The sequence below is a fragment of the Carcharodon carcharias genome, chromosome 10, assembly GCF_017639515.1.
Source record: "Carcharodon carcharias isolate sCarCar2 chromosome 10, sCarCar2.pri, whole genome shotgun sequence".
Lineage (NCBI taxonomy): Eukaryota > Metazoa > Chordata > Chondrichthyes > Lamniformes > Lamnidae > Carcharodon > Carcharodon carcharias.
Window position 1 is genome coordinate 48,925,401 of NC_054476.1, and position 26,738 is coordinate 48,952,138.

At 41.3% G+C, this 26,738-nt stretch overlaps 1 protein-coding gene across 5 annotated transcripts in view; it reads right to left on the reverse strand.

Moving 5' to 3' along the window:
* The window catches only part of LOC121283128 (DENN domain-containing protein 5A-like), a 337,338-nt gene extending 316,212 nt beyond the window's left edge, over nucleotides 1-21,126 (reverse strand). For all 5 annotated transcript variants that reach the window (XM_041197268.1, XM_041197266.1, XM_041197267.1 and 2 more), the window contains exon 1: nucleotides 20,916-21,126. In XM_041197268.1, coding sequence (XP_041053202.1) covers nucleotides 20,916-21,015 — 100 coding nt within the window. In that variant the 5' untranslated portion in view covers nucleotides 21,016-21,126. The remainder of the gene's footprint in view (nucleotides 1-20,915) is intronic.
* Between the last annotated feature and the right edge of the window lie 5,612 nt (nucleotides 21,127-26,738).

The window sequence follows — 26,738 nt, forward strand, 5'->3', positions numbered from 1 at the left end:
AACAAAGTAGAGAATTGACAAAAACACAGACCAGGTATGTCAAACTTCATTTTCTTAAACTGTTTAAAATTCTGATTTTTACCCTCTAACATTCTTCCTTGTAATCTCTTTGATATACTTGTTATGATCTGGGTCAAGACCAGTAACTTCTATTAAAACAAAAAGAAATCCAAAATCCCAGTTATTTACTAAAGGAGTGATTCAAGATTCCTGATTCAAAACAAAGAATTTCTACTGTACAAGAGTCAAACAAAGCAAACACTAAGTACTATCTTGGATATCGACCCATACTGCAAAACCCAAAATCAACCGAAGTTAAACATGAATTATAAGCTATAAGTTACACATTAAATGGTAGATACAACTAAGACAGATCTTACAAATTGGCTTGGTAGTCCACTCAGCATACATGTCTTCAAACTCCATTAAAAAAGTCCTCTATCACGAAGAATTTCAGCTCCTCTTCTCTGAGGTTTAACTTTACAGCACTGCACAACCAACCCAAGTCCATGGGCACGGTTTTCCCAAGAAAATGGTGCACATCTGCAGAACCTCCTCAACTCTGTTTATGACGATCTGGATGATGTTGATCCAATGTTTTCTTCAAGAAACAGAAACCGCTGCAGTAACTGTATATTGACCTATTCTCAGCTTCTGGATCTAGCCTCTATCTTCTTCACCCTGTCTGCACTGCACCACTGGGATCATCATCTGAGTTCTGCGACCTTTTATATGGTTTCAACCAGTTTCAGTCCCCCCAGATGTCTTCAACTTCCTCAACCCTCAACTCCCTCGTCCAACAAAAATATATCTAACTCAGCCTTGAATAAATTCAATGATTCAGTCGCCACCAATTTCCAGGGAAGTGAATTCCACATATTAACAACCTCAAAAAAAAAAACGTTCTCCTCATCTTAAAAGGGAAACTTCATATCAAACTGTGTCCCCTAGTTCTAAGCTCCCCACTCCCGCACACAAGAGGAAACACCCTCCCAGTATCTACTATTAAATTCCCTCATGATCTTGTACGTTTCAATAAGATCACCACTCATTCTTCTGGCCCAACATCTTCAACCTTTCTTCATAAGATAAGCCCTTCACCCCAGGAATGAGTCAAGTGAACCTTCTCTGAACTGTTTCTAACTCAATTATATCCTTTGTCAAATAAGACGACTAAAACTGTTCACAGTACTTCAAATGTGGGCTCACTAGGGCCCTACACAGGTGCAGTACAACTTCCCTTCTTTTATATTCCATTCCCTTTGCAATAAACAGCAACATTTCATTTGTCTTTCTAATTACATGCTGTACCTGCATATTAACTTCTTGTGATTCATGTACCAGGATACCCAGATCCCTCTGTAGTTCTACAATCTCTCTCTATTTAAATAGCATATGCTTTTCTATTCTTCCTGCAAAAGTTGACAAGTTCACATTTTCCACATTGTACTCCATCTGTGAAATTTTTGCCCGCTCATTTACCTATCTCTATCCCTCTGCAGACTCCCTAATACCTCTTGACAACTTAATTTCCTACCTATCCTGGTGTCAACAGCAAATCCAGCCATGACACATTTGGTCCTTTCATCCAAGTCACCGATACAGATTTGCAATTGTACAAAAAAGTACAATTGGTTCTTCGCTGGAAAGCGAGAAAAATACCAAATACAAGGTGCAGTAACCTATTTATCAAACATCATCAAACCTTAAAACTCCATATTTTCCATATCCGACCTTCTTCAACTTGACCAACTCCGCCAATTTTATTATGTACCTAATCTGGAATTACTTCAAAGCATCAGAACAGACCAAGATGCAGCAAAGTTAATTAGTTAATTAGCACATTGCCTTGCTCAAACTCTTAGTTGTGAAAGGCAATCTCCACCCAGTTCCTCATAGATACACAAAGACCCACAGCACTGGGGAAATATTTTATGATTAAAATCATAAATACATCAGTTTCTCACTTCTTTGGAGTTAAAATGGATTTGGTGTAAACAAAGGGAAATCTCAATAAATATGAACAAACCCGTCTGTAATACAACGCAAATTAGGAATCCCAGAAAAGACAAAAAGATTGCTGGTATGAAATTTTTTGCAGAGTTGTGAATCTTCCAAAGGGGCATTTGATGGTTGAGATCAAGGTTAGGAGGATATGACAAAGTCAAATTTTGCTCACTTTAATTTTGTCATCAAAAACTTTGCCAATTCAGCAAACACTGGAGATTTTTTTTAGCACCTAGAATAAGAGAAAATTACAACACAGGGGTCATTCAGCCCATTATTCCTGTGTTGGCTCTTTTAAACAGCAGTTGTGCTTAGAACCTAGACTTAACAAATTATAGTTATAAACTATCCCTAACTTAACACCATTTGGCAATTCCAATGTGAGATGCCATGCAGATTCCTAAAAATGAAAAATACAATATTGGGCCTTTTCAGGACATTAAAAAATGTTGCTTGCAAATAAGAAAAAAATCACAACAGGAATAAAATTCTCAAGAACACCTCATCTTTTTGTTTCTCTTCCCCAAATAATAAATGTTCACTAATTGATACAGATTGAATGCTATCATTGGTGAACAACAAACCGAGTGGTAGAGAGCTTCGGGAACCATAGGCCCAAAGTCACCCTTTTCCTCCCAAGCATGCTACAATTACCACATGTCTTGTCTCACATTACTCACATAATGTATCATATATACGAAAATGCTATTTGCTCAAAGAAATCAAATATGCATTGGAATGAATCAATACTAATTGCTTCCACTGTCTCTTCCTTCAAGCACAGGGAATGTCCTCTGGTTGTATTGTTCTAGACAAGGTGAAATAGCTTGTCATGGTTTACATCATCTAGTCTCTTTAGAATCCCAAGAGCAGCATATCACCTCTCAACCTTCTCTATTCATTGAGAACCTGCCCAATTTACATAATCGCTCCTCATAATCCAATCTCTCTATCTCCTCAATCATTTTGGTTGCTCTCTTCAGCATCCTTTCAAAGTTGTAATACCTTTTTTGTGTGGTGGAAATGTACACTATATTCTAAATGCCGTTGCAGCAATGAATTATAAAATGGTAAGATTACCTCACTATTTCAGCTCAATAATGAATTTTACTTGCATCCTAATCAACCTGACAGGTTAACTTTCTCTCCAGCTCACCTGCTGAGTGCTTTTCAGCATTTTCTGTTTTTACATCTGACTTGCCGCCTAGCATTTTCGTGTCAGCTTCAATTTATTATCAATCAAGGCCCCCTAAAGTCTTTGAATTTCCATGCACATTATTTTCTTTCCATTTTGGTAATATTTTATCCATGTACGTAGTGCTTAACTATGAGTTTGGATCTAAGTCATGTAAATGAAAATTAAAACATTGCCAATGGGGTCATAATTCATTTAAATAGCAAACTTCAATTAGACAAAAATATTAATTACCAAATTATCATGTATAATATTTAAACACCAAAGAAAATAGCTTTTCGTCTAACTTAACTGACATTAAAGGGCAACAAAAGATTCCACACTGCAAAAAAAAAAAAAAAATTCCCTGTTGTGTTAGTCTTAAATTGGGATAGAAATTGCCTCAGGTCTCAAAGTCATAAATAGCATCCCATGTGATTATGACAAAAGTAAACTATTTCATTCTTGATTTCTCAACTGTCTGCATCCTTTGACATGGCTGACCACACCAACCTCCATTGCCTCTCCACCACTGTTCAGCTGGCTGGGACTGATCTCACCTGGTTCCCTTGTCTATCGGGACATAGCCAGGAAATCACTTGCAAAAACTTATCTTCCTGCTCCCACGCCATTACCTCTGGTGTCCCCCAAGAATTTATCCTTGGCTTGCTCCTATTTCTCTGGGTGCTCACTGCTGTGAACTGGAACATAAGGAACACAGCAGTCATATTGTTTCTTCAGCATCTTTGGCACAATAAAAAGGTATCCTGATTGATTCTGTGGGTGTGCATCTGTTTTGGCTGCTGTGGTCCTTAGACTGCGTCAGGTCATAGATGTTGACCATGTTAAGTTGGCTGCACACTGGCAGGCCTGCTACTGCTGATCCTGATACATCCACTATGTACAACATCTGAGTAGACCATTCCTGAATATTCCGGGACTAGGGAACGATGGCACTTTATTGTCAAACCATCATATGCCCTAAGCTTTAGCTAGTGGGCTTGACCACAGACTTCCATGCCTTGTGGTAAGTCTTTGAAAATACAGAACAGTAGAGCTTTGGCACTTACACCTGCGTCAACATTCACGCTCAAATCTATGTCTGCCAAGCTCGGTGGGGCAAACAATCTAGAGCGTTGCGAAAGCTTCTGTTGTTAACAGAAGAACTGACCTGTTCCACGAAGATTAACATACAAAATAATTGTTTCTATGTAACGTCTTCACTTCAATCCACCTCATCCAGTTTCATCAGACATTCCCCCGTTTCATGTATGGGTCTGTGCTTTCAGCAATTCCTGGAGGGTTCTTGCCTCTGGGTGGCATATTTCTGTGGTTTGAATGCTGTCCTCTCTGGCTTCTTCCCATATTGCCGCTGCTGGATATTCTGCAAAACTGCCCGTGACCACTAAGCATGCAGGCTTTGCATGTGCTGGCATATGCCAGGTGTCTTTGTGGTTTATGGGAGAGTCCACAGTTACCATACACCTTGTTCTGCCTGGATGCCTTGGATATTGTACCTACAGACATTACAGACCCTAAGGCTTGCAAATACTGTCTCCCTATGACAATTACCTCATATCTGCACCCATCCTGTAATATTTTCTCCACGCTGTGTCCTCTCAGCTTTTTCAGGAAGTCCTTCTGGAAAGTTTCATTGGGGATGGAAACGGTAGCCAACTCCATAATTCATCCTGAGAAATCAGCCAAAGAAATCACATTCCTTTGCCTTTTCCCTGCACTGGTTAATAAAGTTGACTAGGCATTTGCTGACTTTGTCTGTACCACATGAATTCCAGATGGTGTACCCTGAAATTCATTTAATCTTAAACTAATTTTCCAATGTTGCCCATAGCTTTGCCAGATTTTCCTGGTCATTCTCAGACATGTCCAAGGCATTAATTCTGCATGAACCTTCATTTCCAATGGCAATCTAATCTGTATAGCTAGTGTCTCCACATCCACAACCTCGTGGTCTCGGAAGTGTAGCTCAATGCTCTGTCTGAACAGTTTGAACTCTCCTGAGACACTGGATGCTTTCCAGTTCATCTCAGAAATCTTGCTGACATTGCCTCAGCCTTCTGTTCGTTTCTCCCTGAAGGACCAACTGTTGCTTTAGGAATTGCAGCAAACTGCAGTGGCTGCAGAGCTGAGAAGGAGCCACACCCCAAGCAGTGCTGCTGCAGCCCAGGCTTTTGGCTTGCTGACAGGAGGGGCCCTGACATCAAGGTTAGCAAATGTGATGGTGGGAAGGAATGCACCCCAAAACGTAAGGCTGCGCTGAACTCTGTAGATGAAATCGCCGCCATTTATCTTTACTGGCTCTTGCAAAACCAGGAGTACGCCTCGGTTACACTAGTCACAGTCTAGCTATGATGTGAAAACGATGATCCAGCCACAGTGCTTCAGGTAGGGCTTCTAATGTACAGGATATAAATCATACCTTCAGTCTGTCCACAAGCATGACCCAGACCTTCCTGTCCCTTGCCATTTCAACAAACCACCCTGCTCTCATGCCCACATGTCCATCCTTGGCCTGCTGCAATGTTCCAGTGAAGCTCAACGCAAACTGGAGGAACAGCACCTCATCTTCCGATTAGGCACTTTACAGCTTTCCAGACTTAACACTGAGTTCAACAACTTCAGGTCATGAACTATCTCTTTCTTTTCCCACCACCTTTTAGTCTGTTTCGATCCCCTCCCCCCACCCCACTAGGGCCACCTGTCACTTGCTCATCCTGCTTTCTACCCCTTAATGTCACCATTAGCACATCCTTTAGCTAATATCACCACCGTCAATACCCCTTTGTCCTTTTGTTTATGACATCTTTGCAATCCCACCTTTGCCTCCACTGGCCCTCTATCCAGCTTCACCTGTCCAACCCCCCCCTTGAACAGCTTATATTTCACCACATTTCTATTTCTCTTTAGTTCTGATGAAGAGTCATACGGACTCGAAACGTTAACTCTGCCTTCCTCTCCACAGATGCTGTCAGACCTGCTGAGTTTTTCCAGCAATTTTTGTTTTTGGTTCTGATGTAAATTGTTGTTTTCAGCTGCTGCTTAATGCTGTCCACTCACTACCTCTACCATTATTGCTTTCCAGAAGGGCAGACATAGAGGTTGAACACAGATCTTTAAAGGAAGTTTCTTCTTACTGCTGCTACACATGTGCAGATTAACTAAGATAGCTACTGCATCACATGACATTTCATCACGCCCTGTGATGAAACTATTTACGTTATCATATATTGAAATGAGTGAACTTGCCAATATGTAAAATATAATAACACAACATGCCCTGCCTCAGCTCAGCTGCTGCCGAAATTATCATCCAGGTCTTTGTTATCTCCAGACTTGACCATTCCAATGCACTCCTGGCTGGCCTCCCACATTCTATCCTCTGTAAACTTGAGGTCATCCAAAGCTGTGCTGCTTGCATTCTAACTCACACCCAATTCTGCATTGGTTTCTGGTTAAGTAACACAATTAATTATCATCCTTGTTTGTGAATCTTTCCCCCCTCTACCTCTGTAGCCCCCTCTAGCCCCAAAACCCTCCAAGATATCCTGGGCTGCTCCCACATTCTACTCTCCATAAACTTGAACTCATCCAAAGCTCTGCTGCATGTGTCCTTACTTGTACCAAGTTCAGTTCACCTATCACCCCTGTGCTAGCTGACCTATACTGGCTCCTGGTCAAGCAACACCTGAGTTTTAAAATCCTCATCCTTGATTTCAAATCCCTCCAAGGCCTCAATGCTCCTTATCTCTGGAATCTCCTCCAGCCCACAACGTTCCAAGAAACCTGCGCTCCTCTAATTCTGGCCATGCTGAACATCCCCAATTTCAATTGCTCCACCATTGGTGACTATGCCTGCAGTTGTCAAGGCCCCAAGCTCTGGAATTCTCTCTCTAAATTTCTCCACTTCTTTACTTCTCTTTCCTCCTTTAAGTTGCTCTTTAAAACTTAGCTCTTTGGCCATGCATGAGGTTCCTTGGGCATTTTTGCTACATTAAAGCCCCCATATAAATACAAGTTGTTGTTATAGAAAATAATTTGACACTAAAACATGGTCCAATCCCTGAAAGGAAAGGCCCATCATTGTCTCATTCCTGAGATTTTTAACACCATCACCAATCATGACACAGAGCAGTTATACAAAAGTAACGTGTATACTGGGTGGTAGTAGTCTGTACTGGAATGCAAATAAGGATAAAGAAATTCATGTTCCAAATTGTTGGCAAGCAATGAATAGCAAGATTTGTAAGCACATCCAGTTTTGGTCACCAAGGCACAACAGCAACTTTCAGCTCCCAGAGACAGTTAAGAAAACAGGCATGAAACTGGTCTCACAGGAGAGAGCAATGAAGTGTTATGAAGAAATTGAGGGTACTCCAAAAAGGAAACCTTTATACTCAGATTCAAATAACTCTTCAAGCTAATGTTATAAGGCGTAGGATGGTCTTTGCTAGACAAGCAGCAAAAAAAACTTATAATTTGTAAGTCCAAAACCTGCACAATTTCCCTTGATTAATTGAGCCTTTCCTTTGGTTGCGAATATCTAGATCATTATTCATAGGTTTTAGAATATAACTTAGTTTTAAGGATTAAAGTTTTAACTGTAGAAAATGGGGGCATCTGAATGAGAAGCTGATAAACAACCTGGAGTAAATGCAATTCAAACAATCTCGGAGTTAATTACAATTAGAAGCTAATCTATGTTTATCTTACAAGGTCAGAGGTCGAAATGTTAAACTTGAATAATGAATAAGCCATCTCTGGGCTTGTAATGGAGGCAGAAGGTCTGCCCTTACTTTAATAAAAGATTTAAACTATGAATGTAGTCCTCAGATCAAAATAAGGTAAAACCAGGTCATCAAGAAGAGAGTTCTTTAACAAGGCCAGCAATTCTGGGCGAGGGAGCAATAAAACTCCATCAAATATGTAAATTATTCATGTGGGTTACAGAATCAAAGGGCTGTTTTGCAGGTAAATTAATTCATTTTCATTTCTGTTTGCGCCCATCCCAAAGCATACCACATCGTAATGGAAACAGGATGTGTGGGTAGAGAGTTATTTTGCTTAAGTTAAGTTATCTGTGCGTGTTTGCAAACAGAAGAAAGGAGCCAGCAGTTCAGTCTGGGAACAGGCAGAGGCAGTTGCAGTTTTGCCGTGATGTAGGCTGCATCTCACCAGATGGAGAGAGCCAAGAGGAAGCAATAGTCAATTAGAATTTTCTCTGTTTGAAGTGCAGCCCTATCTTCAATGTTCATCACATGGAATGTGGGTGTGGCTCTATATCAGTTTGGATTGCACAGCTGGAAGATTTACTCTAGTTTTCAGCTAGTGGAAGAAATCTACAGTGGTCCTCACAGAGCCTTGTGGCAGAAAGCAGTCAGGTTGAATAGTTAGCTTGGAAAGAGAAGTACAGAAGCTGTAGGGGAAGACTGGGAAAAAAACAGTCAATGTATGATGAGAGCCAGGAGATGAGGAGTGCACAGTCAGAGTCTTCGAAGAAAATTTGAGGATTGCTTAGCCAAAGCTAATGGAAAGATCCCCACATAATTTGTACCTCAAGGGTGGAATACGAAGGAGAATTAAGGTAAATTCCAGAAGGTTTTGCATACCTTTGGGGTTGGTCCCAGGAAAACTGAATGAACCTTCAAGATTTCGTAGGATAAGGGAATTCTTGTGGGGAGTAAAAAAGTAGAATGCTATAAGTTTTAATGTTTGCTTTGTTTAATTTCTCTTTATATATACACTAACGTTTGTTTTTGTTAAAAAGGTAGAATATTGTGACATAGTTCTATCAGTTAATTACTGGGTGTTCAGATTGTTTCTTTAAAAGTTAATGGTCCATAACAGGATCGTGACACTTAATACACACTTGTGGGTATCTACGTTTCCACCAATCCACACCCAAACCCTCTGGATTTAAGTAAGTAAAGAACGATCTTATGAGGAGAATGTGTGCTTTCATACAAAGTAAACAAAAATTTAAAGTTTCTTAGTAACTTGGCTTGGAGAAGCTTAAACTCCCAATGTCAATTACATAGTGAACATTAAGAAAATGCTGTAGGAAAGATGAAAGTGTTTTACAAATGCAATAACCAGTTTTCACATAGGAAGCTTCCATAAATAACAGTGCGACAGCAAGATAGTGGCATTGGACGAAGATAAATATTGGCCAGGACACAAGAGAGAACTCCCTGTTCTTCGAAATAGTGCCTTGGGACTGTTGTCTACCTGAGAAGGCAAACAAAGACTCAGTTCCTGGAATGGTACCTGAATCCTTAAACTAAGTCAAACTGATACACCAACTTATACCCCATTTTACTGCTAAAATGGCAGGCTTGCTATGAGAGGAGTTCTAGAAACATAGAAAAAGGAACAAGCATTTAGCCCCTAGAGCCTGTTTTGCAGCCTTTCAATGGGATTGTGGCTGATCTGTGACTGAGCTCCATACATCTGCCCTTGTCCCATATACCTTAATACCTTTCGATAACAAAAATATATCACTGATTTAAAGTCGACATTTGATCAACTGCTCAATTGCTGTTTGCTGAGAGTTCCAAACCTCTATCATGCTTTGCATGTCAAAGTTCTTCCTAACTTCAGTCCCGAAATATTTGGTTCTAATTTTTAGATGGTGCCCTAGACAGCAGAAATAGTTTCCCTCTACCTACTCTATATGTTCCCCTTAATATCTTGAGAACTTCAGTCAAATCACCTCTTAATTTTCCAAAATCCAGGGTATATAATCCAAGTTTCTGTAATCTCTTTTTGTAATTAGTCTTTAGAGTCCAGAGATCTGATAAATCTACACTACACTCTCTCCAAGACCAATACATTCTTCCTAAGGAATGGTGGCCATAACTGCTCACAGTTCTCCAGGTGTGATCTAAGCAGAGCTTTGTATGGTGTCGCAGAACTTCTACTGCTCCCAACCCCCACTGCCTCTTCTATTCGAATCCTCTAGATGTAAAGGCCGGCATTCCATTAGCTTGTTTGATTATTTTCTGTATCTGCTCATGATATTTTAATGATCTATGTACTTAGACGACCCAAAATAAAAACAAAGTGCTGGAAATACTCAAGAAGCTCTGTCAGCCTCTGTGGTGAGAGAAACAGAGTTGATGTTTCGGGTTGAATATGATTCTTATTCAGAACTCACTTTGACCTTCCAATGTTTCTCATTTTTAGTGGTCTAGAAAGTACCCTGTTCTATCCTTTTAAAGTCAAAAGTGGATGACCTCACATTTGCCTGCACTGAAATCCATTTGCCATAGTTTAGCCTATTTACTTAATCTATTAGTATCTCTTGTAATTTTAAGTTTCCATCTACACTGCTTATAATGCCATCCGTCTTTGTGCCAATGGCAAACATGGATATGTGGCTTTCTATCCCATCATCTAAGCTGTTAATAAATTGAACGAATATCTGAGGCCCCAACACACATCCATTATCTCTACTTTGTCTTCTACCACTCGACTAATCACCTAATCAGGTCAACAATTTGCCTTCAATTCTATTAGTTTCAACTTTAGCTAACTGTCCCTTACAAGGGATTATCAAATGCCTTCTGGAAGTCCATATAATTAACATCCATTGACATTCCCCTATCTACTATTGTTATCTCTTCAAAACATTCAATCAAATTCCTCAGGCATGACCTTTACAAATGTATGCTGGTTCTCTCTGTTCAAAATTTTCAAGATGTTCAATCACTACATCCTTAAGCACATTCTTATACAGTCAGAGGTCTACAGCACAGAAAAAGGCCCATCGGCCCATTTGACTGGCGCAGACTCAACAAGTACCCAACTATTCTAATCCCATTTTCAGCACTAGGCCCGTAGCTATGGCATCGCAAGTGCATATCCAAATGCTTCTTAAATGTTATGAGGGTTTCTGCCTCTACTACCACTTTAGGCAGTGACTTCCAGATTCCCACCACCCACTGGGTGAAAAAATTCTTCCTCACGTCCCCTCTAAACCTTCTGCCCCTTACCTTAAATCTATTTCCCTTGGTTATTGATCCCTCCACCAAGGGGGAAAGTTCCTTCCTGTCTACGCTATCTATGCCCTCATAATTTTATACACCTCAATCATGTACCCCATCAATCTTCTCTGCTCCAGGGAAAATAACCCCAGTCTATCCAATCTCTCCTCATAACAAAAACTCTCCAGCCCAGGCAACATCCTGGTAATTTCCTTACAACAGGTGCTGGGTTCATCAATTTATAATTCACTGGTTTCCTTTTCTCATCTTTCTTAAATAGCATAGTGACATACACAATTTTCCAATCTAAAAGGAACAGTTCCTAAATCAAGAGACCTTTGGAAGGGCATCTGCTATATCCACACCTACCTACTTTAAAACCATGGGATGGAAATCATCTATTTCTGGAGATATGTCACTCTTATGGCCATTATTATGTTCAGCACTTATTTTGTTACAATGATTTTGGTGAGTCACGGTCTACATTTCAATATTAGTTTCTTTAAAATGTCTGTCATGCTAACCTCATGTTCTGCTATTTGTATTGGCACAAATTAATTGTTCAATCTGTCTGCTAATTCCTTATTTTCATTTACAATATTAGCATTAACAGTTTTCAAAGGGCTGGCATTACTCCTGACCACCCTCTTTTTACTAATTGTGAAAATTTGTGTTGATTTTGACATCCTTTGCAAGTTTCTTTTCATAATTCCTTTTGTAGCTCTTACTATCTATTTTACCACCCTCTGTTATTCCTTCCATTGCCATTTTCCAGGATCTATAATATTTTTGGATTTTTGGATAGTTTTTCTTTTAGTTTTGTATTGTCTCTTACCTCTTTAGTTGTCTATGGCTGGCTTTTTTAACAAGTCGAACTCTTGCCCTTTAGAAGTATAAGGTTCTGTATAACATTAAAATTATTTTCTGAACATGTCACACTGATCTCCTGTCATTTTACCCATTAAAAGCTGTCTAGTTTACTGTGGACAGTCTCTGACTGATTCCATTGAAGTTAGCCTTACATAAATCTGGAATCTTAATAGCTGTTTTACATTTCTCCCTTCCAAACACCCCATCAACATCCTAGGGATTGCAATTGACCAGAAACTGAACTGCACCAATCATACAAATACTGTGGCTACAAGAACAGGTCAGAGGCTGGGAATTCTGCAATGAGAACTCACCTCCTGACTCCCCAAGCCTGTCCACCATCTACAAATCACAAGTCAGGAGTGTGATGCAATACTCCCCACTTGCCTGAAGGACTGCAGCTCCAACAACTTTCAGGAAGCCTTACACCATCCAGGACAAAGCAACCTGCTTGACTAGCAGTTCATCCACCACCTTAAACATTCACTTCCTCCACCAACAGCACACAATGGCAGCAGTGTGTACCATCCACAAGATGCACAGCAGCAACTCACCAATGCTCCTTTGATAGCACCTCACAAAGCCATGATCTCTACCACCTAAAAGAACAAGAAAAGCAGGGACATGGAAACTCCACCACCTATAAGTTCCCCTCCAAGCTGCACAACATCCTGACTTGGAAATATATAGATAAAAACAAAAAACTGCGGATGCTGGAAATCCAAAACAAAAACAGAATTACCTGGAAAAACTCAGCAGGTCTGGCAGCATCAGCGGAGAAGAAAAGAGTTGACGTTTCAAGTCTTCATGACCCTTCTTTGCTGTTGCTGGGTCAAAATCCTGGAACACCCTCCCTAACAGCACTGTCAGTATACCTAAACCACATAGACTGCAGCAGGTCAAGTAGGCAGCTCACCACCATTTTGAAGAACAATTAGAGATAGGTAATAAATGCAGGAGTGGGCGCAGGCGGGGGTGCTTCTGATCGGCGCCCCCGATCAGCGGGCACACTGCCATTTTACATGGGCGGGCTAATTAAGGCCCGCCCAGCATGACATCTGGCAGGGAGCTTTATGTGCTCCCTGCGCGGGGTTTGGGGGGGGGGGGGGGGGGGGGGGGGGGGGCGGAATCCCTCAGCCGAGAGTGCGCTCATCTCCCTGAGGCTAAGTGCTGCCTCAGGAAGATTGGCCCCAAATTTAAAAATGGTGAAGATGCAAAAATAAAATTTCCCTGACATGTCACCTCATGTGACAATGTCACATCAGTTGGGACAAGTCCATCAATTTAAAGCATACATTTATGTAAATTTTAAAAACCCTCATGAAACTTCATCCCACCTGTGGATGAGGTTTTATGTTTTTTCTGAAGCCCGCCAGGGCTCCTGGCCTGCCCGCCCAGTCCATTAATTATCTCAATTATTTTTTAAATGGCCTCAAGAGACCATTCATAGGTCGGCGGGCGCACAGCTGATTCGGCTGCACCCCCGCCGACCTGAAAATTGAAATGATGCGGGGTGACATTGGGAGTTCCATCCGACGTCATCCTGCGTCGGCGAGCGGCCCCCGCCCCCCACCCTAAAGGTCTTGGCCCAAGGCTGCTCATTCCCTGCTACCATTTTCCCTTTCTTCTAACCTAATATATTTAGCCTCGGTCCTGACCATCTATAGTCATGTCTCGATAATGGTTACCATACCATGCCCACCAAGTTAAATTTGCATTTGAAATTCGTTCAATTTGTTCCTTATACTCAGTGCATTTGTGTAAAGAATACTTATTTGGGCTACACATCCCTATCCTGTCCTTCTGCTCCAACGTTTTACTGACACATTCCTTACTTCTGCCTCCTTTTTTAAAATCACTTTTCATCTTTCAAATTTTCCCTTTACCTGCAGTGCCTGCTTTTGACTATTATATTGCTCTCTTCCCTTCCATTTGTTTTAGAACTATTACTGCAACATACTACCTTCTCCACCTGAGTCCTTCCCCAACATGTGGTAGTTTAAAGTTCTTTTGGCCGCCCTATTTATCATTTCCGCTCAGACTCTGGTATTAGCCTAGTTCAGGCGGAACCTGTCCCAACAGTACAGTTTATTTCTGTCTCAGTACTGGTGCCAGTGTCCATGAGTTCTAAAACTTTTTCCTTTTCTTCTAAATACAAAATGCACCATATTAAAAGTAACACTGTAGACCTATTGCAGATATTTGTTTCCAAATAACTCGAATGGATTCTTGCACTCAACAGGAGGAAGAGCATCCAACAGAGGGCGCTGGTGAGAAGTGACTGAAGCATTCTGGGAGAAGTCGCCGCAGACACCACGACTCAGGAGGGAATCGAGGAGGACCCACTGTCAAAGAACGGAATAGCCCCAAACATTACATTGCTGTAGTGTTTCCATCCCTCCCTCCTCCTCAAACCTAAAAAAAGAGGGCAAGAGGCAGTACCTTTAGGAGTGCACCAGACCTGCAAGGGACACTCTTCTGAAAGTGGATTTTAAAGAAAAAGCACCTGATTGGTGAGTAAATCCTGGGAGCAGACTCGGAGGGAGGGGCACCGGAGCGGTGAGTATAAATCTAGCTTACCTCGGGGATTCGCGGCTTTGTCTCCAGGGAGCAGTCTCGGAGGGAGGAGCACTGGAGCGGTGACCTCGGGGCACAGAGTAACTGAAGCCAAAATTGAAAAAGTGACATCACAGGAAAGCTGTGACCTGATTGGCTGGTAGGAAATCTGCACCAAATTTGAAAAAAAAAATTGCAAGCTGATTAATAAATTAATTAACTAAGTCGAGATGGCTGGGCAGGTGATGTGCTGTAGCTGTATGATGTAGGAGCTGGCAGGTCCCATTGCGAGCCGCAGTGACCACACCTGCAGCAAGTGTTGGTTGCTGGAGGAACTCCGGCTCAGAATTGATCAGCTGGAGTCTGAGCTCCGGATGCTGCGACAAATCCAGGAGGGGGAGAGTTACCTGGACGCTTTGTTTCAGGAGGCGGTCGCACCCGGTAGATTAAGTACCTCAAATTAGGTCAGTGGTCAGGGTCAGCAGGGTGTGACTGCAAGTGAGGCAGGGAGAGGGATCCTGCGTTCATGAACAGAAGAGCCTCAGCTCTTGACCTCGTCCAACAGGTACGAGCTACTTGCTCCCTTTGTGGATGAGGAACAGGGCTGTAGGGAGGATAAGCCTGCTGACCATGGCACCATGGCACAGGAGGCCATTCAAGACGGGGGAGCAAAAAGTGGTAGTTGAAGGGGATTCTGTAATTAGGGGAATTGATAGCAAGTTTTGTAAGCAGGATCGAGAGTCCCACATGGTATGTTGCCTGCCCGGTGCCAGGGTGAGGGACATCTCCGACCGGCTTGAAAGGATATTGGAGAAGGAGGGGGAGGATCCAGTTGTTGTGGTCCACGTCGGGACAAATAACATAGGTAAGACTAGGAAAGAGGACCTGTTTGGGGATTATCAGGAACTAAGAACTAAATTAAAGAACGGGTCCTCAAGGATTATAATCTCCGGATTACTACCCGAGCCGCATACAAATTGGCATAGGGATGCGAGAATAAGGGAAGTAAACACATGGCTAAAGGAGTGGTGTGGGAAAGAGGGGTTCCATTTCGTGGGGCACTGGCATCAGTATTGGAACAGGAGGGACTGTACCTTTGGGACGGTTTCCACCTGAACCGATCTAGGACCAATGTTCTAGCGACAAGGGTAAATAGGGTGGTCAACAGGACTTTAAACTAGAAAGTGGGGGGGTAGGAAAAGGTAAAACTCCAAGAAGTATGACTAATGGGAAACAAAGCAGCATGTTAGCGTGTGAGGGGGTGGATTCAACTTCATGGAAAATTATGAAAAAACTGAAAAGAAAGGAGAGCCCAGGAGAGGCTATTAAATTCTCCAGAACACAAAGTAGGACAGAGTGTTTGGAAAGAGCTAGGAATCTTAAGTTCAACCACATCAGATAAAGGGACGACAATGAGAAAGGGGACAGGAAATACAGGACTGAAGGTGTTGTATCTGAATGCACGCAGTATATGAAGTAAGGTAAATGAGCTTGTGGCACGGATTGAAATTGGCAGGTATGATGTGGGTGGGCATCACGGAGACATGGCTGCAAGGGGATCAGGACTGGGAGCTAAATATCCAAGGATATACATCCTATCGAAAAGATAGACAGCTTGGCAGAGGGGATGGGGTTACTTTGTTAGTAAGAAATTAAATTAAATCAATAGCAAGAAATGACATAGGGTCAGATGATGTAGAATCTGTGTGGGTCGTGTTGAGGAACCGCAAAGGTTAAAAAACCATAATGGGAGTTATGTACAGGCCTCCAAACAGTAGTCAGGATGTGGGGCACAAGAAACACCAGGAGATAGAAAAGGTGTGTAAGAAAAGCAAGGTTACAGTGATCATGGGGGTTTTCAATAAGCAGGTAGACTGTGAAAATCAGGTTGGTAGTGGATTCCAAGAAAAGGAATTTGTAGAATGTCTACGAGATGGCTTTTTGGAGCAGCTTGTGGTGCAGCCCACTAGGGAACAGGCAATTCTAGATTTAGTGATGTGTAATGAGGCAGATTTGATAAGGCAGCTTAAGGTGAAGGAACCCTTAGGAGGAAGTGACCATAATATGATAAATTGCAGGGTAAATTCTGAGAGGAAAAAGCTGGAATCAGATGTAACGGTATTACAGTTGAATAAAGACAACTACAGAGGCATGAGGGAGGAGCTGGCCAGAATTGAGTGGGAGATGAGCTGAGCAGGAAAGACTGTGGAACAGCAATGGCAGGAGTTTCTGGGAGTAATTTCGGAGACACAGCAAAAATTCATCCCTAGGAAGAAGAAGCATACTAACGGGAGGATGAGGCAACCATGGCTGACAAGGGAAGTCAGGGACAGCATAAAAGCTAAAGAGAAAGCATACAATGCAGCGAAGAGCAGTGGGAAACCAGGGGATTGGGAAGCCTACAAAGACCAACTGAGGACAACTAAAAAAGAAATAAGGAGGGAGAAGATTAAATATGAGGGTAAACTAGCCAGCAATATAAAAGAAGATTGCAAGAGTTTTTTTTAAGATATATAAAGGGTAAGAGAGAGGCAAAAGTGGACATTGGGCGGCTGGAAAATGACGCTGGAGAAGTAGTAGTGGGGAAAAAAGAAATGACGGAGGAACTGAATAGGTACTTTACATCAGTCTTCACAGCGGAAGACATGAGTAACATCCCCAAAGTTCAAGAGAGTCCGGGGGGCAGAGGTGAATATGGTGACCGTTACCAAGGAGAAGGTGCTAGGAAAACTGAAAGGTCTGAAGGTGGATAAATCACCTGGACCAGATTGAATCTTTTAAGATAAAACAATCAAAATGGACCAGATTGATTACACCCCAGAGTTCTGAAGAAGATAGCCGAAGAGATAATGGAGGCGTGGTGATCTTTCAGGAATCACTGAAGTCAGGGAGGGTCCCAGAGGACTGGAAAATCGCTAATGTAACCTCCCTGTTTAAGAAGGGAGTGAGGCAAAAGACGGGAAATTACAGGCCGATTAGCCTGACCTCAGTCGTTGGTAAGATTTTAAAGTCTATTATTAAGGATGAGATTTCAGAATACTTGGAAATGGATTGTAAAATAGGGCAAAGTCAGCGTAGTTTCATCAAGGGGAGTTCATGCGTGACAAATCTGTTAGAATTCTTTGAGGAGGTAACAAGTAGGTTAGACAAAGGAAAGCCAATGGATGTTATCTACTTGGACATCCAGAAGGCCTTTGACAAGGTGCTGCACAGGAGGCTGCTCAGTAAGATAAGAGCCCATGGTGTTAGAGGCAAGGTACAAGAGGCAGAGAGTGGGGATAAGGGGGTCCTTTTCAGGATGGCGGCCGGTGACTAGTGGAGCTCCACAGGGGTCAGGTTGGGACCACAACTTTTCACTTTCTACATTAATGATCTAGAGGAAGGAACTGAGGGCATCCTGGCTAAGTTTGCAGATGATACAAAGATAGGTGCAGAGACAGGTAATATTGAGGAGGCGGGGTGGCTGCAGAAGGGTTTGGACAGGTTAGGAGAATGGACAAAGAAGTGGCAGATGGAATATAACATTGGGAAGTGTGAGGTCATGCACTTTGGTAGGAAGAATAGAGGCATTGACTATTTTCTAAACGGGGAGAGAATTCAGAAATCTGGAGTGCAAAGGGAGTTGGGAGTCATAGTCCTGGATTCTCTTAAGGTTAACTTGCAGTTTGAGTCAGTAGTTAGGAAGGCGAATGCAATGTTGGCATTTATTTTGAGGGGACTAGAATATAAAAGCAGGGATTTGCTGCTGAGGCTTTATAAGGCTCTGGTCAGACCACATTTAGACTATGGTGAGCAATTTTGGGCCCCGTATCTCAGAAAGGATGTGCTGGCCCTGGAGAGGGTCTAGAGGAGGTTCACGGGAACGATCCCAGGAATAAAAGCCTTAACATATGAGAGACGTTTAAGGACTCTGGGTCTATAGTCGATGGAGTTTAGAAGGATTTGGGGGGATCTGATTGAAACTTACAGAATACTGAAAGGCCTGGATAGAGTGGACATGGGGAAGATGTTTCCATTAGTAGCAGAGACTAGGACCCGAGGGCACAGCCTCAGAGTAAAGGGAAGATCTTTTAGAACAGAGATGAGGAGAAACTTCTTTAGCCAGAGAGTGGTGAACCTATGGAATTCATTGCCACAGAAAGCTGGGGAGGCCTAGTCATTGAGTGTATTTAAGACCGAGATAGATAGGTTCATGATTGGTATGGGGATCAAAGGTTACGGAGAGAAGGTGAGAGAATGGGGTTGAGAAACTTAGACTCGATGGGCCGAATGGCCTAATTTCTGCTCCTATACCTTATGTCTTATAATATGCAGAAGCAATTTATAGAAGAATGTATCTTGAAATCATTAATACTCTGACAAAAGAACCAAAGCTGGTAAACACGTCTGTGCACTAATTTCTTATCAGAATTTTTGAATTAAAATAGGGGCTTGGTTATACTGTGTATATTTTATTTATAATCACCATGCACAGTAAGATGAACTAGCAACAAAAATGCACAGAAGGAATATACTGTGCACATTTTAAAGCATTTAATTCAAACTAGTTTAAATCAAGAGCAGTTTTATGCATTCACTCAGAAACTATTAATTTTGGGGCACTGGTATTCCAGTCATATTCTAAGCTCATCCTCACAGTCACATTTTAGCTAAATACCAAAGTCTGTGCCAGGATTGGCTATGCAGCATCCCAAGAGAAACATATAGTCGTTGCTGTCTTCCTGAGAATTTCAGTAACAATGACATCATCCTTTTCGAGCCTCGCTTGAGAGGAAATGATGTGGAAGGACCCCCAAGGACAATCTGAATGCAGACGATTCAAGCCCACCCTCCACCCCTTTTCTAAGGATCTCTCTATTGTTTACAAGACTGTCTAGATTACATTGATGCACAGCACCCACAATGCCAAATAACAAATACCTCAAGCAACATTAATTATACTAAACACTATGCATTTGCACGGGGAAAAACTAACTGTGCAACTACTTCATTAGATTTATAAAATGTTCATCTTCAAAACATACCAAAAAAATGAAAGCACTATCATATTAACTTACACACATTGCAATCTACAACACAAAGATACTTTCTGCTCAAACTGCAGCACTTAATCCTTTGAGGCCTACAGTAGCATTTTTCACAACAAAAAGTTTGAGTTTATTCAGAAAAGAGCATGCCTCCATACCGTAATCCTCATTCATAAACAAGTAGTGTTAGAAATGTAAAGAACATTTTCATTTAGCTAACTGATTGAAAGCAAGTAAAAGAAAAATGTGCTGTATGGCCTCTTTGTGCTGTTACCAGTCTATGATTCAATGTTCTTTGTATTGGGAGGGCTCATGCACAGGAGGTATGACTGATGCAACAGTGTGAGAATTTAAGACACTTTTTGAAATATGGATCTGCAAAAAAGTCAAGAAAATCTAGTGTTCTTGATAAACTTAGAAGTACGGTAAAGAGTTTTGTGTATCACATAATTAATATTAAAATTAGAAATGTGTTAAACTCCACACAAAATATGATTCATTAAATTAAAGAAAGCAACTAGTTGCTGTACCATTTTCATATCCAAAAACATAGGACATCAGCAGCAAGATTAATTGTATTACCAATAGCTAGACTTTAATGTGCCAAACAGGACTTTGTTCAAAATGCTTTCAAAATTTATAAAACTAGGTCATAGTTTAAAATAGATCCACCAGAAGCCATGTAAATCACTTAAAAGAGATAGTATATGACCTATTTAATATGGTCAAAAGAGGAAACTGTTAACCACACAAAGATGGTGTTCGTTATCTATGTAAAGTTAAGATATTAAGATAGTGAATTAATGCAATCCATAAATGGTGCTGTAGGTTAAACAGTGTCTTTGTTTACAATTGTACCACTAGTTAACGACTAATAACTATATGTTATGTTGCTCGCTAAAAAATATTCGCACTAATGAAAGTGCCTAATTACCGGGCTCAAAATATCAAACCAAGTGATGCTGTAAAATAGAGTGGACAAAGCGAACTCCATTTGCAGGGATTGCGAACTGTCAAAAGGCAGTTCTATATCATCACTTCCTGCAACAGTAGATGGTAATAACGCTGCCTTTATCTGGACCAAAAGAGCTATCAAATCATTCAAATCGTATCTTCTATTCGCTCGGATTCCGAAATACTTCTCCTGAAATATTAGTGGCCGTGTATTTTTAATGTGCCAGGAGCCGAGAGGTTTGAAGTTTCCGCTTTCCCTCGGCTCCAATCACAATGATGAGACAGAGATTGAGAATAACATAGAAAAACGAAAGAGACGCTCACCCGAGAGCTCGTCCGGTTCCAAACCGGTCTCGAGATCCAGACCAGAGATGACGAAGTAATCGGCGAAGCGGCAGCCAGCGGTAGTGTTGTTGGCGGTCATATTAGCGGCGGGCAGGTGGCCACTGGCTTTGGATTCCCGGTTCGAGCTCCCTCTCGCTCCGGCTCGCGCCGACCCTTCAGCCCGGGCTAGCGCCGGCGCACGGCACTTCCATCACAGCTCGAGCCAGCGCCGTTAGAGTGGTGCTGCATTGCATGCTGGGCTACGCCACACAAACCACCCCTTAAAGAGACAACGAGTCCCCGCCTCATAGTGACTGCACCACCTCCCCTCTTCACACATTTCTTATCTTTTACTTCAGCTCAATACTACTATTTAAATCAGCACTCCTTCTCTATCTGCAGAAGAAAAAAAACAAAACTATAATGCAAAGTTATACCCATTTAATTTTCTAGTTGATTGTAAATTGGCAGAAATGATTTTTTTCATCCGCCAGCAGACTATCAATCGTGACATAATTGCATTGCAGATCCAGACAGAAAAAAACAACACCCTTTTATTGAAAGAGGAATTTAAGCACACTTCTGGATGTTTTTCGTCTATCTCTGGTTCAATGGAAACTACAGCATTTTCCTTCATTACATAAAGACTGCTTAAATGCTGATTTTTGTTACTTTTGTTTCTCCCCTTTTGAATTCCAAAAACGGATTCGGTAATGCAGTTTTAATGATGTACTGCGCATTACTCATCATCGAGCAATCTGTTTATAAGGACGTACCAATGAAAAGACAAAAATTCTTATTAGAACTATTTATTAACATTTTTGATATTGCCGATTTGTGTATAGTGTACGAATTAATTCGTTACGCCCTTGTTAGACTTGGCTGTTGCTAATATTTCAATTCTAGCCTAGAACAAGGAAAAATAAATATACGTAGAATCAATTAAAGCGTAGGATACAGGAATTAAAATTTGAGGGAAGAATTAGTCCGTGTGATTAAACATTATTCATAACGTAGAAATAGGCTATTCTGTCTCAAACAAAAACAGAAAAAGGATCATACAGACTCGAAACGTCAACTCTGTTTTTCTCTCCACAGATGCTGTTAGACCTGCTAAGTTTTTCCAGCTTTATCTGTTGCTTCAGGTTTCCAGCATCTGCAGTATTTTATTTTTATTCTGTCTCAATTAGCCCATGTCGACATTTACCTTCTACGCATAAATCACATTTACTCACCCTGTTCTCATATCCCTTCAACCCTCCTTTATCCATCTATCCAATCTAATCTTGAATGTTAGCATAGTTTTTGCCTCAACCACTTATCCTGGAAGTGAATGCCATGGTCTCACAACTCTGTAAATAATTTTCTCCTGCCTTCTGTTCTAAATCTCTTACATTTAATCTTGCATTCATGGTCCTCACTCTTGGCCTCAATTATTGGATTATATCTACCCCATCCCATTCTTCCATAATTTTAAACACTTCTGTCATATCACCCCATAATCTGTACCATTCTATTGAAAAAATATCCATTTCAGAGCAACAGTGCCAGTGATCAATTATATTAAGTGAACAACATAGAATGATAAAGCTGATTGCAATGAGAATATTAAGGAGAATTAAGAATATATAACTGCAAACCTGTAGTCATCTGTTCCCTGGAATTAAAAAAGTCTAATGATGACCATGAAACCATTGCCAATTGTCATAAAAACCCATCTGGTTCACTAATGTCCATTAGGGAAGGAAATCTGCAGTCCTTACCTGATCTGGCCTACATGTGATTCTCGACCCACAGCAATGTGATTGACTCTTAAATGCCCTCTGAACAAGGGCAATTGGGGATGGGCAATAAATGCTGGCTGAGCCAGCGACGCCAACATTTCATGAACAAATAAAAAAAATCCTAAAAATAGGAGTGGAACAGTTTGAACTCGTAGTGACCGGGATGGCTCTGCCTCTGAGACCCTTTTCATAACCAATCTTGTGTATAACAGGAGGTACAAGTAAAACAAGGCATCCTAGGTACAGTAAGTAGTTGAATAGATAACATAGTAGACCAGCAACCCAAATGTCATAAATTCAAATTCCACCATGCCAAATTAAAACATTGAATTCATTTTATAGGCTAGAACCAGTAAATATGACCATGAAAACTGTCATTTAAAACTCAACTGGGTCCTTCAGGAAAGGGACTTGGCAGTCCCACCTGATCTGATAGACATGTGACTCCAGTCCATCTGATTTGGTTGACTATGAGAAACCCTCAGAAAAACAAGGTATGTACTCTTAGTATCACTTTGCCAATGTCACCCACAAAGCTAAAAAAAGGATGGACACATTAGGTGTCAGTGATCAAGCAGATAAATGGCATGAAATAAGAACCATGTCATTGGTCATCCATGCTGAAGGGAAAGTGGTATGAGAGTGAGAAAGACCAAAAGACAAAAAAAAAGAAAAAAACAATAACATCAGAGGGGAACCAACAGAAGAGGAATACACATAAACAGCACAGAAGATCATAAGGTAACTGAAAAATAAAAGGAAGCAGATAAGCTATTTAAGACTAAACAACAAGTTACAAATAACAATAATATAACCGTTAATAACAATTGATACATGAATATATTACATACATATATATATAATATGCACATAATATACAAAATGTACTGGGAATCTTTAGACCCAAAAGCAATTACAAGAATAATACAGATAAAAGGGTGATCTGCAGGAAAAACCCAATGTAACTATGAAGCAATGATAGAAAAAATCCTTAATTTCCCCTGCAGCTTTATTTCTCCTGTTCTTCTTATTTATTGATGTTGGAAGTAATAATCTGGATAATATTGCACATTGGCTATCAGAGATGACATGAAATTGACAATGATGTCTGTGAGAATACAGATAAAACACTGAATCTGAGTTGAACCCTGGCTAACTAGAGCCACCTCCTATAACTGTTTCACTCGTATTCTGCTATAAGTTAAAATATATTTTTAAGTTAGTTGTTTCTTTACTAACTCACCTGCCACATATTCCTTCTCATGCCCCCCACTCCATCCTAACTCATGCTTGACTGCAGTAGCCCAAAGCTCTCTGAAAGTGCAGTTTATGACCGCTATTCACTCACTTCACCTGTCTACAAACTTGGACAACAGCTCGTTGATACTTCATGCTGATTCCACCCTACCTGTGTCATTGTTATTCCACCACAGAATCTCTGAATTGAACTCTAGACGTCTTCCTCTTAACACCATTTATTTCCAATTTTCCATTTACTATCATGCTTTGATGTACCCTAATTTTTATGTAGCCAGAATTATGTAACTTGAGCTCTCTCTGCATCCATCTGCGTGCCCATTTTGGCTGTCACTCCGGACCCAAGCCCATCAATCTATTTCCACTTTTGCTCTTTCTTTTTAACTTCTTTTCTCTTTACCCCTCTTAATCTCTCTTCTAGTGTCATACCTCTTTTCACTTCTTCACTTTCTGGAAATCAAGCCTCTCAATTCCTTACCCCAACCCTTCAGTACTTTTGGTTCTCTAGCCAGCATCCCAGACTTGGCTTCTTGTTAGACAAGCCTACAACTTCCCTATTGTCATCCTCTAACAGAGTCTTTGAGGCACCCGGCATTGGCACACATTACAAGCAGAAACTTAATTGCCACATCACACTCTCTTGTTGACCTTCCCGCCCAGTGTGCCCTCTTACTAACTTTCTCCTTGTCCAACTCACCTCTTCCACTGCTGACTCTCTGGACTTTGCTAGCAGATCAGCTCTCACTTTACACATCTCCCTCCAGATTAGCAGTTCACTTGTTAACAAGGCCTTTGCCATTGATGAACTTATTATTGATGATTGCATTGACATCATGACCCGAACAGAAACCTGGCTGAGAGGTGATGACACCTTCCCTCTTAATGAAGCCTCCTTGCCTGGCTACACCTTCTAGCACTCAGCCTGTCATGCACTTATCACCAGATCACACTTTAGCTTTACTGCTCTGGCACTTTGTCCTCCTTTAACTCCCTTAGTTGGTCACAACAAGGCTAATTTATGAAGGATCTTTTCCCTCGTGGACCTTTTCCCAGTCCAAATGTATTTATGTTTTAAAGAGAGCTAATTTAACCAGACTTTCTTGAGTTAAAAAGAGTGAGTTTATTAGTTACTAAAATGTGAGAGAAAAAGAATTAAAAGGCAACACGCATACACACAGATTAGAAATGAGAAATTGAGTCCAAAAGTAAAAGTTATAAAAATACGAATCAGTACTTTGGCTTGTCCCGTGAGGTGTAGAAGGTCAAATGTTGCGGCTGTTAAGTTGGGGTGATTCCAGCAGCACTGACTTTGGCAGTTGAGCATTTGGTTTAGAGATTCTTGGTGCTGCAGGTTAGCTGAAAGGAGCTGTCCTGTTTCTTTTTCAACTGTGGCTTTGCTGACTTGTGACTTGCTTCCAGCAATCAGGGAGTTTTGTTTTACCTAAAAGCGCGGAGATGCCCAATTGGAATTCTTCAACTGTGACCTTCACAGCACACACACATACCAGAACAGAACACCAGAGTCACACACAGAACTAGGGTTGCAGTTGGCTTGTTTAAATCTCTTTTCTTGTGTATCTCTGAAAGGGAAAAAAACAAACATATCATTCACCCAGATCTGTTTTCTATTCAACTCAGTTATTGTTCACAGTTTGGGATATAATTCAACAGAAGGTGGTTTCGGCTGAGATGGTAATCATTTTCCATTATCTCCACCACCACAGGAGATTACAATTCAGTTTGCATTGTATCTTTTACTTTGAAGTGCCTCTGTATGAGGTAGGCCGTGTCACACCTTTTAGATGCAACATCCCATTCTCTCTAAACGAGTTGGTCAAGTAATCCAAACAGAACAAAAACAGAGTTACCTGGAAAAACTCAGCAGGTCTGGCAGCATTGGCAGAGAAGAAAAGAGTTGAAGTTTTGAGTCCTCATGACCCTTCGACAGAACTAAGTAGAAATAGGAAAGGGATGAAAGACAAGCTGGTTTAAGGTGTGTGTAGTGTGTGTGTGTGTGTGTGTGTGTGTGTGGAGGGGGTGTATGGGTTGGGTGGGGGGAGAGAAGTGGAGGGGGGGTGTGGTTGTAGGGACAAGCAAGCAGTGATAGAAGCAGATCATCAAAAGATGTCACAGACAACAGAACAAAAGAACACATAAGTGTTGAAGTTGGTGATATATATCTAAACGAATGTGCTAATTAAGAATGGATGGTAGGGAACTCAAGGTATAGCTCTAGTGGGGGTGGGGGGAGCATAAAAGATTTAAAAATATTTTAAAATAATGGAAATAGGTGGGAAAAAGAAAAATCTATATAATTTATTGGAAAAAAAACAAAAGGAAGGGGGAAGAAACAGAAAGGGGTTGGGGATGGAGGAGGGAGTTCAGGACCTAAAGTTGTGGAATTCAATATTCAGTACGGAAGGCTGTAAAGTGCCTCGTCGGAAGATGAGGTGTTGTTCCTCCAGTTTGCGTTGGGCTTCACTGGAACAATGCAGCAAGCCAAGGACAGATATGTGGGCAAGAGAGCAGGGTGGAGTGTTGAAATGGCAAGCGACAGGGAGGTTTGGGTCATTCTTGCCGCCAGACCGCAGGTGTTCTGCAAAGCGGTCGCCCAGTTTACGTTTGGTCTCTCCAATGTAGAGGAGACCGCAATGGAGCAACGAATGCAGTAGACTAAGTTGGGGGAAATGCAAGTGAAATGTTGCTTCACTTGAAAGGAATGTTTGGGCCCTTGGACGATGAGGAGAGAGGAAGTGAAGGGGCAGGTGTTACATCTTTTGCG